We start from the raw sequence: 20348 nt of genomic DNA, 5'->3' as shown, positions 1-20348 counted from the left end.
ACATAGCAAAAAAATGAAAGCCCTGAATAGACATTTTAAGTTCTAACTCTCAATACTGTAAAGATATAAATTCACTCCAAATTAATCCAAAATTTAATACTTTTTGAAACAAAATTCCAGTGGGCATTTTTTAAAAGCCAAAAAAAATCACTCTGAAATTAATCTGGAAAAATAATTGTTCCTAAAACAGGAACAAAGTGTGTATACTTGAGTGTATGTAGTGAGTGGGGCTATTAATATATCAAAAGGTATACGCTACAGTGATTAAAATCAGATGGTACTTTGTATAGGAATAGACAGGACGATAGAAGGAAATAAGAATCTAGAAAGAGATCAAGGTATATATGAGAATTTGGTACATGACACAAAGGTACCACTTCAAATCAGTGGGGAAGAGATGGGGAGTACTGGAAATAACTAGTTTGAAAAAAACAGATCATTACCTCAATATATTTCAGAAAGAATAAAAATGTTGGGGAGGGGAAAGAACCAGTCCATCAATCATGAACTACTAGAAGAAAAAAAGAAAACTATTTAAGTCTGGTAACATCCAGCATCAGCAAGAGTACAGGGAAATAAATACTGATACATTGTTGGTGCAAGTGTACAATAGTGTTTATATTTTAGACTCAGAAAGTCTAGGTACTTATTTTGTGGAAATAAATATACTAATGTGCAAACACAAACTCACCCTCAGTGATTACTGTTTGTAACAATAGAGAATTAGAAACAACCTAAACATATATCAAACAAGGGACTAATTAAAGTGTTACACTTTCAAAACAAGGGATACTACATAGTGGGGATAAATAATGAAGTAATACAAGTGAGGACAGCTAATATTTCTACGCACAGGTATGTATACCAGGCGTCATTTTATCTCCACAACACTGTATGATGAGATACTATTATTATTCCCATGTTAAGAGATGAGAAAACAGAGGCACAGAAGACTCAAGTAACTTGCCCAGAGTCTGGTTGGCAAAGCTGGGATTTGAACCCAGTCTGGCTGGGCATCCGTGCTCTTACCGATGATCTTATAGTGCATCTCAAGACACAATGTCCATGGTAGAATATTAGGAGCAAAACAAATAAACTACCATGACAAAAACCAATCAGACAAATCCAAAAAACAAAAAAAATGCAAATTGTGGAACACTGTATAGTATGATTTAATATATGTTTGTGCCTGCAAAAAAAATCTGAAAGTACAAACTGCCAACAGTGGATGACTGGCTTTCAAAGTTATATAACACAAGGGGTAATGTCAGAAAAGTACTGTTATGTTTTCATTTAGATTACTGTTAGAGTGACTCCAGCAAGCACTTTGGACAAACCACACCTAACTGAACAAAATTAACTAAAAAATAAAAATTAATTTTATCTCCCCAAAGTTTGTTACATATAGCAGCCCAAATAGAAAATTAAGGATTGAGGGACTTTCCTGGTGGCACAGTGGTTAAGAATCTGCCTGCCAATGCAGGGGACACGGGTTCGAGCCCTGGTCCGGGAAGATCCCACGTGCCACGGAGCAAAAAAGCCCGTGCGCCACAACTACTGAGCCCACGCTCTAGAGACCATGAGCCGCAACTATTGAGCCCATGTGCCACAACTGGTGGAGCCTGCACACCTAGAGCCCGTGCTCCCCAACAAGAGAAGCCACCACAATGAGAAGCCCGCACACCGCAAGGAAGAGTAGCCCCTGCTCACCGCAACTAGAGAAAGCCCATGCGCAGCAACGAAGACCGAATGCAGCCAAAAAAAAGAAGAAAATTAGGATTGAGTCTAGCCACCAGACCAGCATTTTTCAAACTGGGTTTTCAAAATGGGTTTCAACCATTATTAGTCAAGAAACCATTCATTCATTCAGTCAGTCAGTCATTCAATAAACATTTACTGAATACTTACTAATACCAGGCATGGTTCTGGGCATTTAAGATACACCTCAGTGAATCAAAAAACCCTGTCCTGGGCTTCCCTGGTGGCGCAGTGGTTGAGAGTCCGCCTGCCGATGCAGGGGACACAGGTTCGTGCCCCGGTCCGGGAAGATCCCACATGCCGCGGAGCGGCTGGGCCCGTGAGCCATGGCCGCTGGGCCTGCACGTCCGGAGCCTGTGCTCCGCAATGGGAGAGGCCACAACAGTGAGAGGCCCGCGTACCGGGGGAAAAAAACAAACAAAAAAAACCCCTGTCCTCATGAAACTGACATTCTAGCTGGGCTGGGGGGTGGTGCAGAGATAACAAACACTATCTCATATTACTATATATGTTAAAAATTGGTATTATGAAAAAATATTGAGCAGAGTTGGGGGGAGGGTTTGAGGGCAGGTAGGTTTCAATTTTAAAATAGTTATTAGGCCTCACTGAGATGACATTTGATCAAACATGTGAAGGAGGTAAGAGAGCCATACAAGAACGTAGGAGAAAAACTTTTCCTCAGAGAAAACAATGCATGCAAAGGCCCTACGGTGGGTATATGTCTGGCCTGTGCAAAAAAACAAGGAGGCTGAGGTTACACAAGTGGAAGTCGAGACCGAGTGATAGGCAATGAAATCAGAGAGAGGGAATGAAGGGCTAGATCATGTATGGTCATTGTATAGATGCTGGTTTTACCCTGAGTGAAAACGGGAGTTTTGAGCAAAGGAGTGACATTATCTGACATATTTTAATAGGATTATTTTGACTGCTATTTTGAGAAAAACCTGTAAGGGAGCATATGTGGAAGCAAGGAAGCCAGTTAGGAGGTGATGGCAATAATCCAGATGAGAGGTGACAGTGCCTTGGACAATGGTGGTACCAGTGAGGGAAGGTGGCAAGAAGAGGTGTGGTTCTTGAAATATTTTGAAGGCAGAACCCAAGTTTTTGGCTTTGAACAATTGGAAGGATAGGGAGACTGCAGGAAGATTCTAGGTTTCAGGGGAAGATCAGGCATTCAATTTTGAACATGTTAACTATGAGCTGTATATCAGATATCCAAGTGGAGGTGTCAACAGGTAGATGGACATAAGAGTCTGGCACTCAGGAGAAAAGTGTGGGCTCTTGATTAAGCCCTGGGGCACTATAATGTTAGGATGTCAGGGAGAAGAGAAATTACCAAAGACTGAGGGGGAGGAACATGCACTGAGGTAAGAGGAAAACCAAGAGAATCTAGGCCCTAGAAGTCATTAAGGAAACAGTGATGAACTGTGTTAGATGCTGATAATAGGTTAATGCAAATGAAGACAGAATTGATCATTTAAAACATTTAGCAACATGAGGGTTGCCGGTGACGTTGATCAAAGTATATTGCTAGAGTGGACAAACCAAATCAGCTAAAGAGAGAAGAGAGGAGAGAAACTGGAGATAGTGTGATAATGCTTTCAAATTTTGGTGGATTCCATCTAGCATTTACTTTAAAAGAAATAGAATAAAATTGAAAAGTAAATACAGTTGTCCCGCGGTATCTATGCGGGATCGGTTCCAGGACCCCTGAAGATACAAATATCCGAGGATGCTCAAGTCCCTTACATTAAATGGTATAATATTTGCACATAACCTACGCATATCCTCCCAGATACTTTAAATCATCTCTAGATTACTTATAATATCTAATACAGTGTAAATGCTATGCACATAATTGCAAATACAATATAAATACTATGTAAATAGTTGCCAGTGCGTAGCAAATTCACATGCTTTTTTTCCTGCTTTTTAGAACTTCTTGGAATTTTTTTTTTTTTTAATATTTTCAATCTGTGGTTGGTTGAATCCATGGATGTGGAACCTGCAGATACAGAGAACAAACTGTACCAAAGTCTAAAAGTTTGAAAGCCAGCACGCTGGACTACTTTAAAGAGAAAGGAAAAACAAACGCGTCTAAGACACGTTTCATTAATGCTGAAAAAGCTATTATCTTTAACCAACTTGATTAAGTGATTATATCACTTTTGCGTAAATGGTTCAAACAGACTGTGATACTTCATGTGTTGAAAGCTTTATAGGTTGTTATTTTTAAAAAAAGTTTCCTTAACTAAGACAGAAAGAGAATCATTTAGCAACCATTTAAAAGCAATCATCCTGCAGGGCAATGAGTGTTCTGCTTCATCATGCAGAAAGGCAACAACTTCTGGTTAAGTACTGATTATATAAACGTCTGATTGAGAACAGGCTAGAAGGAGAAACTGGCCAATCCATGGCTAATACAAAGATCTTCCGAATAATAAGTTCTCAAGTTCTAAACAGATACTACCAGTATAAAACAGCTTCAAAAAATATTCAAACACTCAAACCTGCAAATATATCAACAAAGACTAGAAGAAAGCAAAACAAAAAGGCTTACAAAAGAAACATTCACAGAGACTGTCTTCTTCCAAGACAACACAACAAAGTAATCACATAAGATCCTAACAAGTGAAATAGAAACCAAAAATATGCATAATTCCTTTTAACCTTGATATTTCATATCAGACACCACTTCCTCCAAGAAACTGTTCGACCTCCCAAACAGAGGTTAACTGTCCAGTCTATTAGTTCCTTAGTGCCCTAGACCTCACCCAGCGCAGCACTTATTACTCTGTATTCTACCTGCCTGTCTACTTATCCACCTTAATCTCCCACTTGGCCAAAATTCAGTGTGGGTAAGGACCCCACACTGTGTCATCTTTGTCATCAGTCAGTGACTCCACGTTATCAAGTATTAAAAAAACATTTTTTTTAATGGATGAACAAGGCAATGGCCATGCACTGAAAAAGAATTTCATGACCTAATGTGAAGAATAATTTCTCTATTTTCAAATTGGCTCATGTAGGGGAGCACCTGAAAGTCACGGGGCCCTTTGTGGAACACCATGCTCTTTTTAGTATGTCAAAATGAATCAAGTTAACTCTACCATATGGTTAGAGACAACTTTAGAAACATAAAATATATACCTATTTTATTGATGTACTACAAGTACAATCCTGAGTTCAGAAGAAATAAAGTTGTCAAATTCAGTTTGATCAGCAATTTCTGATTTTTTTAAATTAATATTTCTTAGCTACCTGTTCATTTTACTAGCAAAAAAGTGGCAGTACACACTAAATTCTTAATAAAGAAAAACAAAATACAAATGCAGATCTTGTTTCTGTTTATTGAGATAAAAACCATTGTTCACTATTAGCAGTGGAATACCTTAGTCTAGTTTTGGAACTAATTTGAGATCAACTGCCTAAAGCCATCCAGCTTCTTTTTCTTTGATGGCTTCATTTTTTTCCCTCAATTTTGTACCCCTTTTTTATTCCCCTTTATTTTCTAGAACAGCGTTTCTCAAAGTGTGGTCCCTAGACCACCTGTCCAAATGTGGTGAAGTGCTTCTTAAATGCAGATTCCTGCTGACCACCACACCCAAGCGCCCAGCAGTCAGATCAGAATCTTTGTGGGGAGGGTAGAAATCTATACATTTAATACCTTGACCGATTCTTATGTACACTAAAGCCTGAAAACCATTACTCCAAAAACAGTGCCACTCAGCATCTTCTGCTTTAAAATGAGCTTCAACAATTCAGCTGTTTGATTTTACCACCAGCACACAGAAAATTGTGGAGGGCCTGATATGATGCAAATTCAGGATTAGCAATCCCTGTTCTAAAAGAAATCATATTTTAGTGGTGCAGTCTCACACAGCTTCCACATGGATAAATCTTGATCATCAAAATTTAGATTATTGCTATTTAGGAAGCACCTCATATACTGTGGAGCTGTGTCATTTTTCATAACAAGATCTTTAAATATCAAAATTTGATCTGCAAAGTCAAGAAACAATGCATTATTTAGACTCTAAATCTCTAGCCTCTTTGAACTAAGCTAAAGTGATCAAATGTTAATATTATTACTTGAGTCATGTTTTTTTAACTCAATGAAAGCTGAGCTGACCTGCTAATATATAACTGTTTAACTCAAAAGCCTTATTCAGGAATTAGAATAATCTCTTTCAGCCTAAAGTAAATTCCCTCAGCTATCACTCAACTTCAATTTACAAATGTGTTTCTATGGCAAGCTCATAACGTTGCTCTTGGGATAAGCAGACTAGACACTGTGGCTCCTTTCATATACATGCCTGCACACTGTGCCAAGATGACTAGTGTCAAGATGGGAGGGGGTCTGAGGCCACAGAAGCTTGCTCTGCTGGCTCATTTTAAAATTTGGGGGGCTTCCCTGGTGGCACAGTGGGGGCCCGTGAGCCATGGCCGCTGAGCCTGCGCGTCCGGAGCCTGTGCTCCGGAGGCCACAACAGTGAGAGGCCCTCATACCGCAAAAACAAAACAAAACAAAACAAAAATAAATAAAAATAATAAAATAAAATTTGGGGTATGTTCTTATCATGGACTACTGGCCACAAACCCATATAAATTTCTTTTTATACTACCTCTCGAATAATTGGAATAGGGCTGAAAAACTGACTGAACTTTGTTTGAAGATTCGGACTTAAATTCCAGCTCTGCCAACTGCAGAAAAGTCACTCAACGGTTCTGGCTTTGGTTTCCTTATTGGGGAAAAACAATGGGATAACTCTAGATGAGGGATTTTCAGTTGACAGGGTGGGGGGCACAGTAAATTCTCCTAAGAAGAGGGGCACACTTTTCATTACCCCCAATCTAAGAATCATTGCTGTGGCGCTCCACTGGTACTGCTGGCAGAGGGCAGTGTGCTTCAGTCCAGCTGAGCTCTCATGGGCCTATAAGTTGAGGACTTTATGATTTCTGTCAACCCATAAAACCTTATTACTGAAGCATGGTTTTTCAAATTTTAAAAATTCTCTGTCTAGTGTTGGATTTTTAGGTGGCTGTCTAGAAATTTTCTCCAATAGAAAACAGATCAATGTTTCCTCTTAATGTCTTTCATGCCTGATGAGGAAAAGCCACTCTCCCAGCTCAATGCTCAGCGTAATTTTTACCACGTTCTGTCCCCAAATGGTGTTTTAACTTAAATATACCCTTATATAATGACACGCAGTTGAGTGAAAATTAACCAACTCATATCCTATAAAAGAATGTGGTCTTCATGCTCCAAGAGTTGACTGAGAGAGCAAAGGTTATGGAAGACATGCAGGACCCTTGTACTCATGTCAGATTATGACATATTATAAATGCATGCTCTCATGCCATGGTGCAACTGAGCCCACGCGCCACAACTACTGAGCCCACGTGCCTCAACTAGAGAGCCTGCGTGAGGCAAACTACAAAGCCCACACGCTCTGGAACCCACACGCCACAACTACAGAGCCCAAGTACCCTGGAACCCGTGCGCCACAACTAGAGAGAGAAAGCCCACACACCACAGCTAGTGAGAAGCCTGCGCGCCGCAACAGAAAGAGCCCGTGTGCCGCAACAAAGATCCCCACGTGCCACAATGAAGACCTGACGCAGCCAAAAAAGAAAAAAGTTAAAAAAAAGAAAAATGCATGCTCTCCACACATCAGTGTCTGCTGCCTAAATTTTTAAATAACTGTAATATAAAATTCTATAGGTCTTTTTCCACTCATGAATACTTGACATTTTTCAACATTATTACAAGTTCCTTGTAAATATTTCTTAATTGAGATATAACTGACATATAACACATTAGTTACTGGTATACAATACAATATATGTATATTTTGTGAAATGATCACCACAATAAGTCTAGTTAACATCTGTCAACTCATGTAGTTACAATTTTTGTTTCTTTTGATGAGAACTTTTAAGATCTACTCTCTTAGCAACTCTCAAATACACGATACAATATTATTGACTACAGTCACCCTGCTGTACATTACATTCCCAGGGTTTCTTTATTTTACAACTGGAAGTCTGCACCTTTTGACCACCACCAATTTTGCCTACCCCCCCACCTCTGGCAACCACCAATCTGTCCTCTGTATCTATGAGTTCAGTGTTATGGCAGGATTTCCTTCTTTTTATTTCTGAATAATACACACATACACACACACACACATATCTTCCTTATCCATTCATCCATTGATGGACACTTAGGTTGCTTCCATGTCTTGGCTATTGTAAACAATGTTGTAATAAACACAGGGGTACAGATATCCTTTTGAGTTAGTGCTTTTGTTTCCTTCTGATAAATACCCAGAAGTGGGATTGCTGGGTCATAAAGTAGCTCTATTTTTAATTTTTTGAGGAACCTCCACACTGTCTTCCATGGTGGCTGCACCAATTTACATTCTGAACAACTGGGTACAAGGGTTCCCTTTTCTCCACACCCTCATCAACACTTGTTTTTCTGTTTGTTTTAAAAAAAATTATTTATCTATTTATTTTTGGCTGCGTTGGGTCTTCGTTGTTGGGTCTTCGTTGCTGCACACTGGCTTTCTCTAGATGTGGTGAGCGGGGGCTTCTCTTCGTTGTGGTGCACGGGCTTCTCACTGCAATAGCTTCTCATTTCGGAGCTTGGGCTCTAGGCGTGCGGGCTTCAGTAGTTGCGGCACGTGGCCTCAGTAGCTGTGGCTCGCATACCCTAGAGCGCAGGCTCAGTAGCTATGGCGCACAGGCTTAGTTGCTCCGTGGCATGTGGGATCTTCCCGGACCAGGGATTGAACCCGTGTCCCCTGCATTGGCAGGCAGATTCTTAACTACTGTGCCACCAGGGAAGTCCAACACTTGTTATTTCTTGTCTTTTTGATGATAGCCATTCTGACAGGCAATATCTTATTGTGGTTTTGATTTGCATTTCCTTGATGATTAATGATGTTTAGCACCTTTTCATGTACCTGTTGGCCATCTGTATGTCCTCTTTGGAGAAATGTCTATTCATATCCTCTGCTCATTTTTTCATCAGATTTTTTTTTCTATTGTGTTGTGTGAGTTCTCTATATAATTTAGATATTAACCCTCATCAGATATATGATTTACAAATATTTTCTCCCATTCTGTAGGATGCCTTTTCATTTTGTTGATGGTTTCTTTAACTGTGCAGAAGCTTTTTAGTTTGATGTAGTCCCACTTGTTTACTTTTGCTTTTTTGCCTTTGCTTTTGGTGTCAAAGCCAAAAAAACACTGCCGAGACCAATGTCAAGGACCTTACCACTTATGTTTTCTTCTAGTTTTATGATTTCAACTCTATGTTCAAGTCTTTAATCCATTTTGAGTTGATTTTTATGTATGGTGGAATATAGTGGTCCAGTTTTCCCAACACCATTTATTGAAGACTGTCCTTTCCCCATCGTATATTCTTGGCTCCTCTGTCATAAATTAATTGCCCATGTAAACATGGGTTTACTTCTGGGTTCTCTATTCTGCTCCATTCATCTATGTGTCTGTTTTCATGCCAATATCATACTGTTTTGATTACTATAGCTCTGTAATGTAGTCTGAAATCAGGAAGCATGATGCCTCCACCTGTGTTCTTCCTCAAACTGTTTTGGTTCTTCAGGGTCTTTTGTGGTTCCACACAAATGTTAGGAATTAAGTACTTTTTAATGGTCAAAAAATGTTTCAACAAGTAGATCTATGGTTATTTAAACACGTCAGTTTCCAGATAAAATGGATTTTTCAAGAGAAATATTGCCATTAAAGTACTTCTTAACAAAAATTTCAAATTGGAAATGTTACTAGACTATGTTTCTAACAGTACCTTAGTTTTTCTTTCCAAAGTAACATTCAGTGATCATTTTAACCTTATTTTCTCTTATGACTTCAATTATTTGACGACAGAAGACAAGAATGTCTGGTTTCCTAAATTCAGATATTTCCTACTTAGAATGCCTAAACTGATGAGTGTCCCTGACTTTTTCTCCACATCTAATCTGTACAAAGGGAAAAAGAAGAATTCCAGTTTGGAGGATGCCAGATTCCTTTCTCTCTCGTAGTTCCCAGACTCTTGCCTGCCCTTGCTGTAGCAGCTACTGTATATTTGATCCTTAGTGTTTTTAATATTCCTATGTTTCTGACCTCAGCTTAGCAAAATGACTGAAACTTTGCTTTCTGTTCATTGCTTCTGCTTTACTCAGATCCCCACATCCCTATTTTAGAGCTTAGCAAAGAACAGTGGAAAGTATAACAGCTTTGAAGTCAGACCTGGATTAGAATCCTGGTTCCATCAACAACTATGAGATCTCAGGCAAATCACTTAAACCCTCTCTATGCTTCAGATTCCTCAGCTGTAAAGTGTGGCTAACAGTGTCTGCCACAAATGTGCACTGAGTATTAGACTCAGTACTACTCAGGAAAATGTACTGAAAGTGCCCAACACAGCGTGGCACACAGCAAGCCTTCATAAACCCTGGTTACTACTGTTCAATAGTGCATACCATTACTATTATTGCTCACATTTCCTTACCCTAATTTGGAACTGGCATTCTTGATCCCTGACTTAAACCCCAAGATTGCCAGTGCCAGGGAGATGCAGAAGGAGAAGAACAAGTCCCTCTCTGACAAAGAAATCTGCAAATTTGGAAATACCCAACTGGAAAAGGAAGGCAATTACTAATCACGAAGGTTAAAGAGGAAACCCAGCAAGAATCAACTGGGTGTTTGAGATAAGTATGTTGACTTGAATAGAAAACAAAAGAAGTCTCAGAAACATTCCAGTTGAAGTATATAAATACATAGAAATCTGTTACTGGCATTTAAAAAAATGAAATAAAACATAGCTTTTCAGTGGCAATCTAGTTTCCATGAGGAGTTATTTTTCCAGATAGCATAAAATTAGTTTCCTATCTTAAACTGCACCTGCTAGATTACTAACATTTGTATTATTAAGTCTCCGGACTTAAAGTGCTTTTAATGTGAATTTTCCTCCTACTGTGCCCATCTGTTCTTTTCTTGTGGGCCCAGGGGAAGCCAAGACTTAATAAATATTCAGTTCTCAGACTTTTTTATGATATTTTCATATAAGCATTTATATCCACTGAAGAAAATTATAAGACTGTGTTCAGAAACTTAACTCCACTTGATTTCCCTTATCTCACTATCCACGTGGTCATTATTTTTATGAAAGACTAAGAAGTCACCATACATATAAGAAGTAAAGCCAAGGAAAACAAATAATTATAACTTTAAAAGGTAGATTTGTCAGGGATAGTAAGTGATCTTTGATATCTGATAACACCAAGATATCTTATTTATTCATATAATATTAGACAAATAATTTATGACTTAGCCAATATTAAATTAATGTGGATAGAGCCAGCTCAGGTGGGAGAAGGCATCAGCCGTGGCCTCCTTCACAGGATGCATTTCACCCAGTGACGCTGCTCCTCTGCCCAACCAGGTCAGGGCCATGTGAGCTTGCTTTCCATGACCACCTTCCCTACCAGGACAGCAAGCTGGCTGGATAGAAATGATCCATACCTAAGTTCTCCCTGTGTAGTGTCAATATTTCACTAAATAAACACTCATTTTACTTAAAAAATCAAAAGTTCAAAAACAAGGTAAAACCAGCAAAGAAATGGATGGTTGCTACATTAAAAACACTATAAGCTACAAACATAAATTCAAGACATGTACAAATATTAGCTACAACATGGCTACTTATGAAACTCCCTGGCAGGCAGAGTTCTGGAGGCAGGTGTTACTTATTGGCAGGCTTAGAGCAGACAAAAAAGGAAAAAAACAAACTACCTCAGCAGCTGCAAAGCCGATGCATACTCCTCTGAATCCCGTATGTTCTTTTCTAAACACGTGCAGTACAGCTCTCTGATCTGGAAGTGAACAGCACACTTGTGAGGAATCAAAAGTGATCTCCTAAGTTTGCACACTACGTTTGGAAAAATCATAAATGGTCAAGTCAAAAAAAATAATGTCATTAAAAACAGCCACTTTCTGTAGATGACAACAGACTTGGCGTGTATCACATGGATCAGGCATTTACATAAAACACCATTCACATGAAAGCAAAATGAGACCATATTGGGATTGGCTGATATCACCGGTCACTTTGTAATAAGAAAATTATTAAAATGATGATGTGATTACTAAAAAGGTTTAATGGCAGAAAATGTCTTATAAACAAGTCATTCTTACATATTTATATTTGTTCTCTAAACCTTTTGAGTTAAGGATGCAAAGATTTAGGAATACAGAATTCTTCCATTACATTCACTTGACAGGTGGTTCACAGGTTTATGCTATGACACGAAGGCCAGCAGAGCATAATTTTGCAAGGAGCAAATTCTTAAACTGCCTCCCTTTAGCTCTGGGCGTAATGCAAGGTTAACCATTAAATGGTCTCAAACAGATTCCTTTTTCCATTTCACTAAAGTGGAGGATCAGCTCTCTCAGTATAAGTGACAAAGAAATGTTAAAGAAAACAAGTTTAAATGCCTTAGCACATGTACATTGGAGAGAAAGCAACACCACTTGGATTCATGTGGCTGTTTCTAGTTGTGGCCATCAGACAAAAAATACTGTTTCAATAACGAGTAAAGTATACAGCTGGAATGGATTTAGATTGCGTACTCACTGCAAGATTTGGATCCATTTCAAATTCTGATGCCTGAATGCTACCAAACTCAAAGCAAAAACCCACTAATATTCCTACTTTGTAGATTCCAAATGAGTAAGTTCTGGTTACCTGTCGACCCAGTGGGTACTTGGGAAGAGAAGAGGTGAACTGATGAAGACATCTCAAAACCAGGAAGTAATTTGTATGGTAAACATGCAGGTTTTCTAGTAATGACTGTGTTTCCTCCTAAAAAAAAAAAAAAAAAAAAAAACATAGAATACATTACAAATATGTAAGCCAGCAATTAAAAGAATAAAATACTAAAATCTAATTCATGGGTATATATATATAAAATTTCCAGAAAATTGATGAGAGAAGATTCAGAATTGCAAATTAACCTTAATCCTGAGAATTTTTAATGCACACAAAATCTAGAATAAAGGCTGGATATTTTGTATTTAGTGTCAAGTCTGGCGATATTTCACACACACCAAAATTAATATTGTAATTTAATTTCCTCCTATCTACAGCACTGCCACAATAACTTGGCCCCCAAAATACAAGTGTGCAAAAGAGCGCCCGCGGGATGCCTGCCCATGCTAGTCACCTGGTGTGTACCACAGCAAGGTATGCCCATCACCCTCTACCTCACTGGCATCAGAAGGGTGAGGAGATCACCAGAGCGCCCACTACCAATGTAATTAACGGTTGCTGAGGTTCCGCTTAAGATGTATGTATGCTTTTCTTAAAGTCCTGGTAAAGTTGTGTTTGAAAGGGAAGAAGGAGAGACTGTAGAAGAAATATTGCAGGTGTAAACTCCTGCTTTTTGCTGGGAATCTCCAATACTGGTTTAGTCACTTTACCAACTAAGGGGAAAAAAAAGTGAAAAAGAGCAATGTGAAGCCAACAAGCTTTATAATTTAGAATCCAACAAGTATGATATGGGAGATAGTATCTTAAGAAACCTATGGGATGACTGAGCTCACAAATCAGTTTCAAAAGGTTTTTCTTGGGGGCGGGGGGTGGCTGGAAGTGATTATGTTTTCTAGAACCTTCTGAAATGGTTTAGAAATGATTTTAAAACACTACGTCCTATCAAGCATTTTTCAGGCCTCAAATACTTTTATCACTGCTTATTTCTGTAACATTTTCTTAAGAGGATTATGATCTGTGGCATGGTGTTCAAATTTTTTTCTCCAATGAGAAGTCAAATAAAGGACTTTAACTACTGGGCTGTCTTTTTTTTCAGTAATATCTTGCAGATACCCATTATTTTCAGTGGTCAACCATGCAGAAAATAATACCTCAGATATCAATAAATTCAAGCAAATCCAACATATATAAACCAACAAATCTGATATATTTTCCTAAACTCTAACTCAGAAATCAATTCCTTGGTCAGCGATCTATGGACCATTACCTGAAAGCATAGGGCAAATGAAAGAAAAGATTTTAGTATCAAAATGTTTTCCCACCAGTATCCGAGTTAGTTGGAATTTCAAAAATCTAGGTCTCCTATCATAACAAAGGGTATTTTAACCACCACTGGCAAGGTATACTTTAATTCTATTTTCACTGTAAGCTATGACAGAGACTGCATAAAGCCACTAACTGTTTGCCTTGATGTGTGATTAAACAGCTTTTAAACAGGGGCAATATTCTGGAGAAAAAGGAATCTATTACTGAATAATAATCATACTTCTTACTGCTTCATGCACTACCTATTACTTTTGCTTTGTGGAGTAACTGTAAATACAAATAACTAGGTGATACAGTAGAAATGAATGCCATCTTCACTGAATTTACTTGTATGTGGAGAGAAAAGAAATACCTGACACAGTATGGGCAATGTTACACGCTCAAGGAACTATATGCCCTAGAATAAGTGTGAGAGGAGGGATACGAACATGTTTTCTCCCGGAATGTGGATCACATCCCTGTGCTGAGTGGAATGCTAGCATTTAAAAAACATTTTGTTTGGTTTTGTTCCTATAATATGGCAGACTAGTTCATGTGAGGAAATGGAGTTCTGGTTCCAACATTGGAAATAAAACCGGCTACATGGGACTTAATTGAGAGAAGATCTGTGATACCTTTCTAAGAGATTTTCAAGAATAATTTTGACCATCCCAAATCTTTGCTTTATGTGCTGACTTTAGAACCTAATCTCCATATAAGAAAGATTCCACTGTTATTTATATCTGTGTGCTTATCAGCTGCAGCAGAAAACATCACAAATGACTAATTTAACTTTTTCACGTAACCTGTTCTCTAAGTTCTTTGTCTTGCTGAGATATCTATCTGCAAATGCCTTTATCTAGGCAGGGCAACAATCCTGATGCACTTTAGGAACACTTTTTCATAAACTTAAGTCTGGTTTTAATGTATGAGAAAATTTCCCACTTAATAAACACATTGCAGCAGCATCACAGTATGCTCATGCAAAAGCAAAGCCTGTTGAAACAGTACTCCTGTTTTCCAAGCATTAAAGTTTTCCTCGGGCATCCTTTCTGTACCGTAGTCACAGCTGCCACTGTTTTATTTCATAGTTGTGTTTAGGGTGGTCCTTTTCAACAGAGATACACTGCCTAGAAATATTTATTATTTCCCAAAGAGATATGTTTTCTTCTGTTCTTGAAAAATGAAGACCTCTTGGTCTCTACTGACTTTTGAAACAGATACAGGGACAGTGTGCTGTAAGAAAAACAGAACAGAAACAACCTCCTTGCTCTTCCTCAAACGTTCCAGACATGCTCCAACCTCAGGTCTTTTGCACTTACTGTTGCTCTGCTTGGGACTCTCTTCCTACAGATTCCTGCGTGGCAAGCTCTACAAGTACCCTTTATTAAAGTCACCTTCTTGGTGAGGCTCTTATTTAAAATTTCAATCCCACTCCCCATGCACACCGTCCATATTCCCTTCCTTTCACTGTTTTCACCTTAGCAATTATCACTAACATAGATATTTTACCTACTCATCTTGGTAACAGATAAGCTCCACGAAGGCAGGGGGTTTTGACTGTTTTGTTCAGTCCTGTACTAGATTAATACCTGGCATACAGTAGTCACTCAAAAAATACTTGTTGAATGAGGAAGTGCGTGAATGAATGGAGGCCAACACGCAGTCTCTCTCCTAAATAAAAGCAACCGCTTTTGTCTTGCTGGGTGTGGGCCAGACTTAACTAATTTTTCAAAAGAAGACAAAAGTCTGAATTTGTGATGTAAAATATCTCAATTTGTAAATGTTGCCTCAGATTAAAAACAAAAACCACTATGGACCTAAAAAATCACATTTATAGCAGGCTGTCAGTTGCCAGTCAACGTGTAATACACCCTTTTAAATCAGCCATCTCCAATCACTTCAATTATGTCATTCATTCAAAAATCATTCATGTATTATTGTTTACTTACATGACAAGGCCTCTATCATTACTGATCCAGTTACTTTTTTTTGGAGAAGCCAATGACTATGTAAAACTTAAATACATATATATATATAGATAAAGAAAACTTGAGTAGAATTACATTTGCCATGATGCTTAGTTTCTGCATTTATTTCTCTTATTTCCACAGTATTTATCACTTTCGTGTCTAGAATGGTATGCATGGGGTGAAGAGTGATCTCAAGAAGATTACACGGAAGTATGTAAAAGTGACTAAATTTCTGCAATTTATTCCTTTCAGATCATGAAAAGCTGGTAAAACAAACATATTGAATTTCTGGATGAAAACGCATCAGCTGTCCAAGAACACAGCATTTTCTTATTTATCATCTTGATAGAACTAAGTGTTATTTTTCTCATTAGAGAGAAATTTTGGCTGACAGTGTTTCCCAGATCACATGGCAGCTACCTACAGAACAGCAAACCACCGTTTTCTCCCAGCTCGTGAGTGGCCTGAGTGCCAGTCCTCTCATCTGTCTCAGGCTTTTGTCCTGCATACTCCTACCCCAGCATTTACATCAGAAGCACATGATGAAGGGTTTGGATTTAAAGTGTCAATTCCTCACACACTACCAGGCTAACGCCTAGCTTGTTTGATCACGTTTGGTAGTTTGTTTGCAGTGGTTTTCTTTTTTCCTTCTCTTTTCCTTTTATTTTTAATAAATCTATTATTAATAGATTTCCCCCTTCCTTCTGCCCTTTGGTTCTGCCAAAAGAAACAGAAAGAGGCATGGGCAAACGTGAAAGGCCGGTCTGCAACAAACACATGATAAGCATGCTAAATGGTGACCAGAAGTCCTTGCCCTACCACTGACTTGCTCTGTGATTTCAGATATTTCACTTCCTTTCTCTTGGCTGCAGTTCCTCACTTGTAAAATCAGCATGCTCAATCAGATTATCTTTGTAATAGTAATATATTACAACTCTAAGACATTCTCTTACTTCCCACTCTCAATGGAGTTAAAATCTAGTTGGGCACATAGGCATAGTGGCATGAAACATTAAAAGTCAGAATAATAAAACTTCAACTGTCACCTGCAAGAGACTGAATCTAAGTTTTCTACATACCATGAAGTTTAACCCTTTAAGGGCTGAGAACATGCCACATAATTTTAAGTAAGATTTGAATAAAAATACATAAATTGATTTTCTTAGATGAAGTACTTGGAATTAGTCACTCATTAAATATACTGAGGATAATGTAATTTCTTGGCAAGACAGGACCAACATGAATAGCAGTTCATTACATATAGCATGTGGTCGGTATAGAGAGCACAAGATTAAAATGGGCCTAATCTTAGATATGGTATTGGGACAATGCATAAAAACCACTAATTGGGAAAAGCTGTTAATATTCTCCCCCCACCAACGCAAAACATTTGCTCATGGAAAGGAAGAGAATTTTTCACTATTAAAAATCTTTCCAGGGACTTCCCTGGTGGTCCAGTGGTTAAGACTCCACGCTCCCAATGCAGGGGGCCCAGGTTCACCCCTGGTCGGGGAACTAGATCCCACATGCCACAACTAAAAGATCTCGCATGCTGCAACTAAGACCTGGCACAGCCAAAAAAAAAATCTTTCCAGTATTTCAAGAACTAGGGTTTTTTTTTATTATAGGATAATGATAACAGTTATGCAAATGTGATATGACGCCAAAATCTTCAAAGCTCTCCTTAACACCTGACTTGAAACAAAATTTCAGGCACAAGCAAGAGTAAAAATTGTATCTCTGTAATTATGGTGAATTTGAAAGTCCTGTTTAAGGCACTTTTGACAGCTCAATTTCTCATGAAATATAGTTTCATAAATTAAAGATTTAAGTTAAAAAAAAGAAAGCTTGATTACTAAAGCAATACTATGGGGCAAAAACATGGTAAAAATATATCTAGTCACTATTCCTTTTTCACTTAAAACCTACAGCTGTTTACCATAATATTTTACCAAATTTAATTTCAATTAAACTTATGCACTAAAATGAAATTTTAATGAGGAATCTAAATGATTTAAGCAGTCAGAAAAAAATATTATTAATCTGTTTAATGAACAAGTAAATACAATCTTAGCATTCTAGAGCCAAAAAGAACTTTAAAGATTATTTGGTTAAACTTCTACTGAAGGCTTTGAAAGCTACTGAGTTATCAGAAGTTTGAATTAATGGGAGCTTGAGCAAGCTTATTCTGCTTAAACTTAGAAGAACTTGATTGTTGATTATCAGAGTACACGTTCTGGCCATTGTACCCAGCTGCACTGTACAACTGTTCAAGGACAGACTACTCAGAAATGAGAAAATGCACAGAATCTTTACTCTTTCATCAGCTGTATGATGAACGAGTAAAGATTCTAAGGTCCCACCTTTGTTTGAACTTCTCAGTGAATCTTCTACAAATGTACATGATTGGGTTAGCTAAATTTTTAAACTTACAAGTGCATTAAAAAAATTCATTCCTTAAGTTTACGAAATACAAAGCTGGTACACAATTTCAAAGCAGTATCTATGAAACTAAGGGTCCATAATTTTAAGGGAGTTGAAGTTTTTTTGTCTTTTTGGGGTTTTTTTTACATCTTGATTCCAGTCAGAGGATAATTGAGATGAATAATTTGTTTAGGTTGAAATTTAGTAGCTTAGTTCTACACTTAAGAAAACAGGGTAAGGGAAACAATAAATAATGTTTCCTTCTAGGGAGTGAGTCTAATTCAGTGGTTCTTAAAGAATGGTCTCCAGACCAGCAGCATCAGCATTATCTGGGACCTTGCTAAAATGCAAATTCCTGGGGCCCAGCACAAGACTACAAAATCAGAAACTCTGGGGATGGAGCCCAGATATCTCTGTTTTAACAAGTCCTCCAAGTGATTCTGATGTATGCTAAGGTATGAGAATCACTCATTTAGTTTATCAGAGTAGAAAGCAAACTAGACTTTTAGGGCAGAGACAATCTTGATATAAAGAGTATAAATTTCTCTCAATAACACGATGAGGTCTATGTCTTAGAAATCTGAACGTAGAAAATGGGTACAAAATGATCAATTCTAACAGTCGGTAAGTCTATATAACTATATAATCTATATGACCGTATAACAGAGTATTATATATAGTATGTATGTTATAGAATATATAAAACAGTATATTTATATTGATCTTAATTTTTATTACAGTGAAAAATAAATAGTAACAATATGATTTACATTTATAAGTTTTATTGTTCTATTTGTTTTTAACTCACTCTCACTTGCTGAACAGGCTTTGATTATCACTAATCCTATGAGGAAATCATACTAAGAAATTATCATCCAATTTCAGAGATAAGGAAATTGAGGCTTAAATAGGGTAACTGATTTCCTTAAGTACACATCGAGGAGCAGCTAGAGTTCAAACGCAAGATTTCTGAGGTCAAGATCAGGATCTTCCCCTGTATCGTGCAGTACCATATTACTGATTATCATATGGAGTTTCTTTTAATTTTTTTTTATTATACAAAAATATACATAAAATTATCATGTATTTTAAAACAAAACTATAAAAAGAGAAAAAGAAAAGCATTATAAGAATAGTCAAAGATACTTTTGCTCTAAACCAGAAAAATCAACAGACATATTGATTGATTTTTTTCAGAGACATCTTCTGTCTTTTGAATTTACCAGGTAGCCTGCAGATGACTTTTTCAGGTTAAGGGTACAAATCTTTGTGCTCCTTCATATTTCTTACTATGTAAGTCTCAAGAAAATATGCCTCTAAATGATCAAATATGTGATCCCAAAATGAATACAGCAAGGATAATAACAAACAGGGCTGGTAAGTGCAACAAATACAAGCACAGCGTAAATAAATGCTTAGAAAATACACAAAAAGTTACAGAAAAGCAAAGCTAAATGTCAGGCTATTTCTGTAACAGACCAGCCTAGACATTCTCTCCCTTTGTTATCTCAATGGTTAAAGGTACTCTTTAAAAATCTATTCCTTAGGACTTCCCTGGTGGCACAGTGGTTAAGAATCTGCCTGCCAACTCAGGGGACACGGTTTGAGCCCTGTTCCAAGAAGATCCCACATGCCATGGAGCAACTAAGCCCGTGCGCCACAAGTACCGAGCCTGCACTCTAGAGCCCGCGCACCACAACTACTGAAGCCCGCGTGCCTAGAGCCCGTGCTCTATAACAAAAGAAGCCACCGCAATGAGAAGCCCGTGCACCCAAGGAAGAGTAGCCCCTGCTCACCGCAACTAGAGAAAGCCTGCACAGCAATGAAGACCCAACACAGCCAAAAATAAATAAATAAAATTAATTAATTAAAAAAAAATCTATTCCTGGCTTCTGAAAATACTCTTGACAGAAAGTTCTAGCAGGAAATGCCCTTGGCAACTAGCTGACTCAGCACAGAGCTAATCTACCTAATCTTGAAAAACTCAATAAACATGCACACATCCTCTCCCACTGGTTCTTAAGTTTCTTCTCTACTGAAATAGGGTTTGAAGACTTCCTATACTGCTCTGAAAAGATTACAGACATTAT

The 20348-nt window shown here is 37.9% G+C and overlaps 1 protein-coding gene across 8 annotated transcripts in view; it reads right to left on the bottom strand.

Moving 5' to 3' along the window:
- ORC3 (origin recognition complex subunit 3) overlaps positions 1–20348 on the bottom strand; it is a 66473-nt gene that overhangs the window by 21249 nt on the left and 24876 nt on the right. For all 8 annotated transcript variants that reach the window (XM_079938814.1, XM_079938811.1, XM_079938809.1 and 5 more), the window contains 2 exons: positions 12533–12649; positions 11581–11660 (listed from right to left, as the gene is read on the bottom strand). In XM_079938814.1, the coding sequence (XP_079794940.1) occupies positions 11581–11660; positions 12533–12649 (197 nt within the window). The remainder of the gene's footprint in view (positions 1–11580; positions 11661–12532; positions 12650–20348) is intronic.

This window comes from Stenella coeruleoalba, assembly GCF_951394435.1.
Source record: "Stenella coeruleoalba genome assembly, chromosome: 12".
Lineage (NCBI taxonomy): Eukaryota > Metazoa > Chordata > Mammalia > Artiodactyla > Delphinidae > Stenella > Stenella coeruleoalba.
Note: the sequence above shows the minus strand (reverse complement) of the source record. Positions and strands in the feature narration are given on the sequence as shown.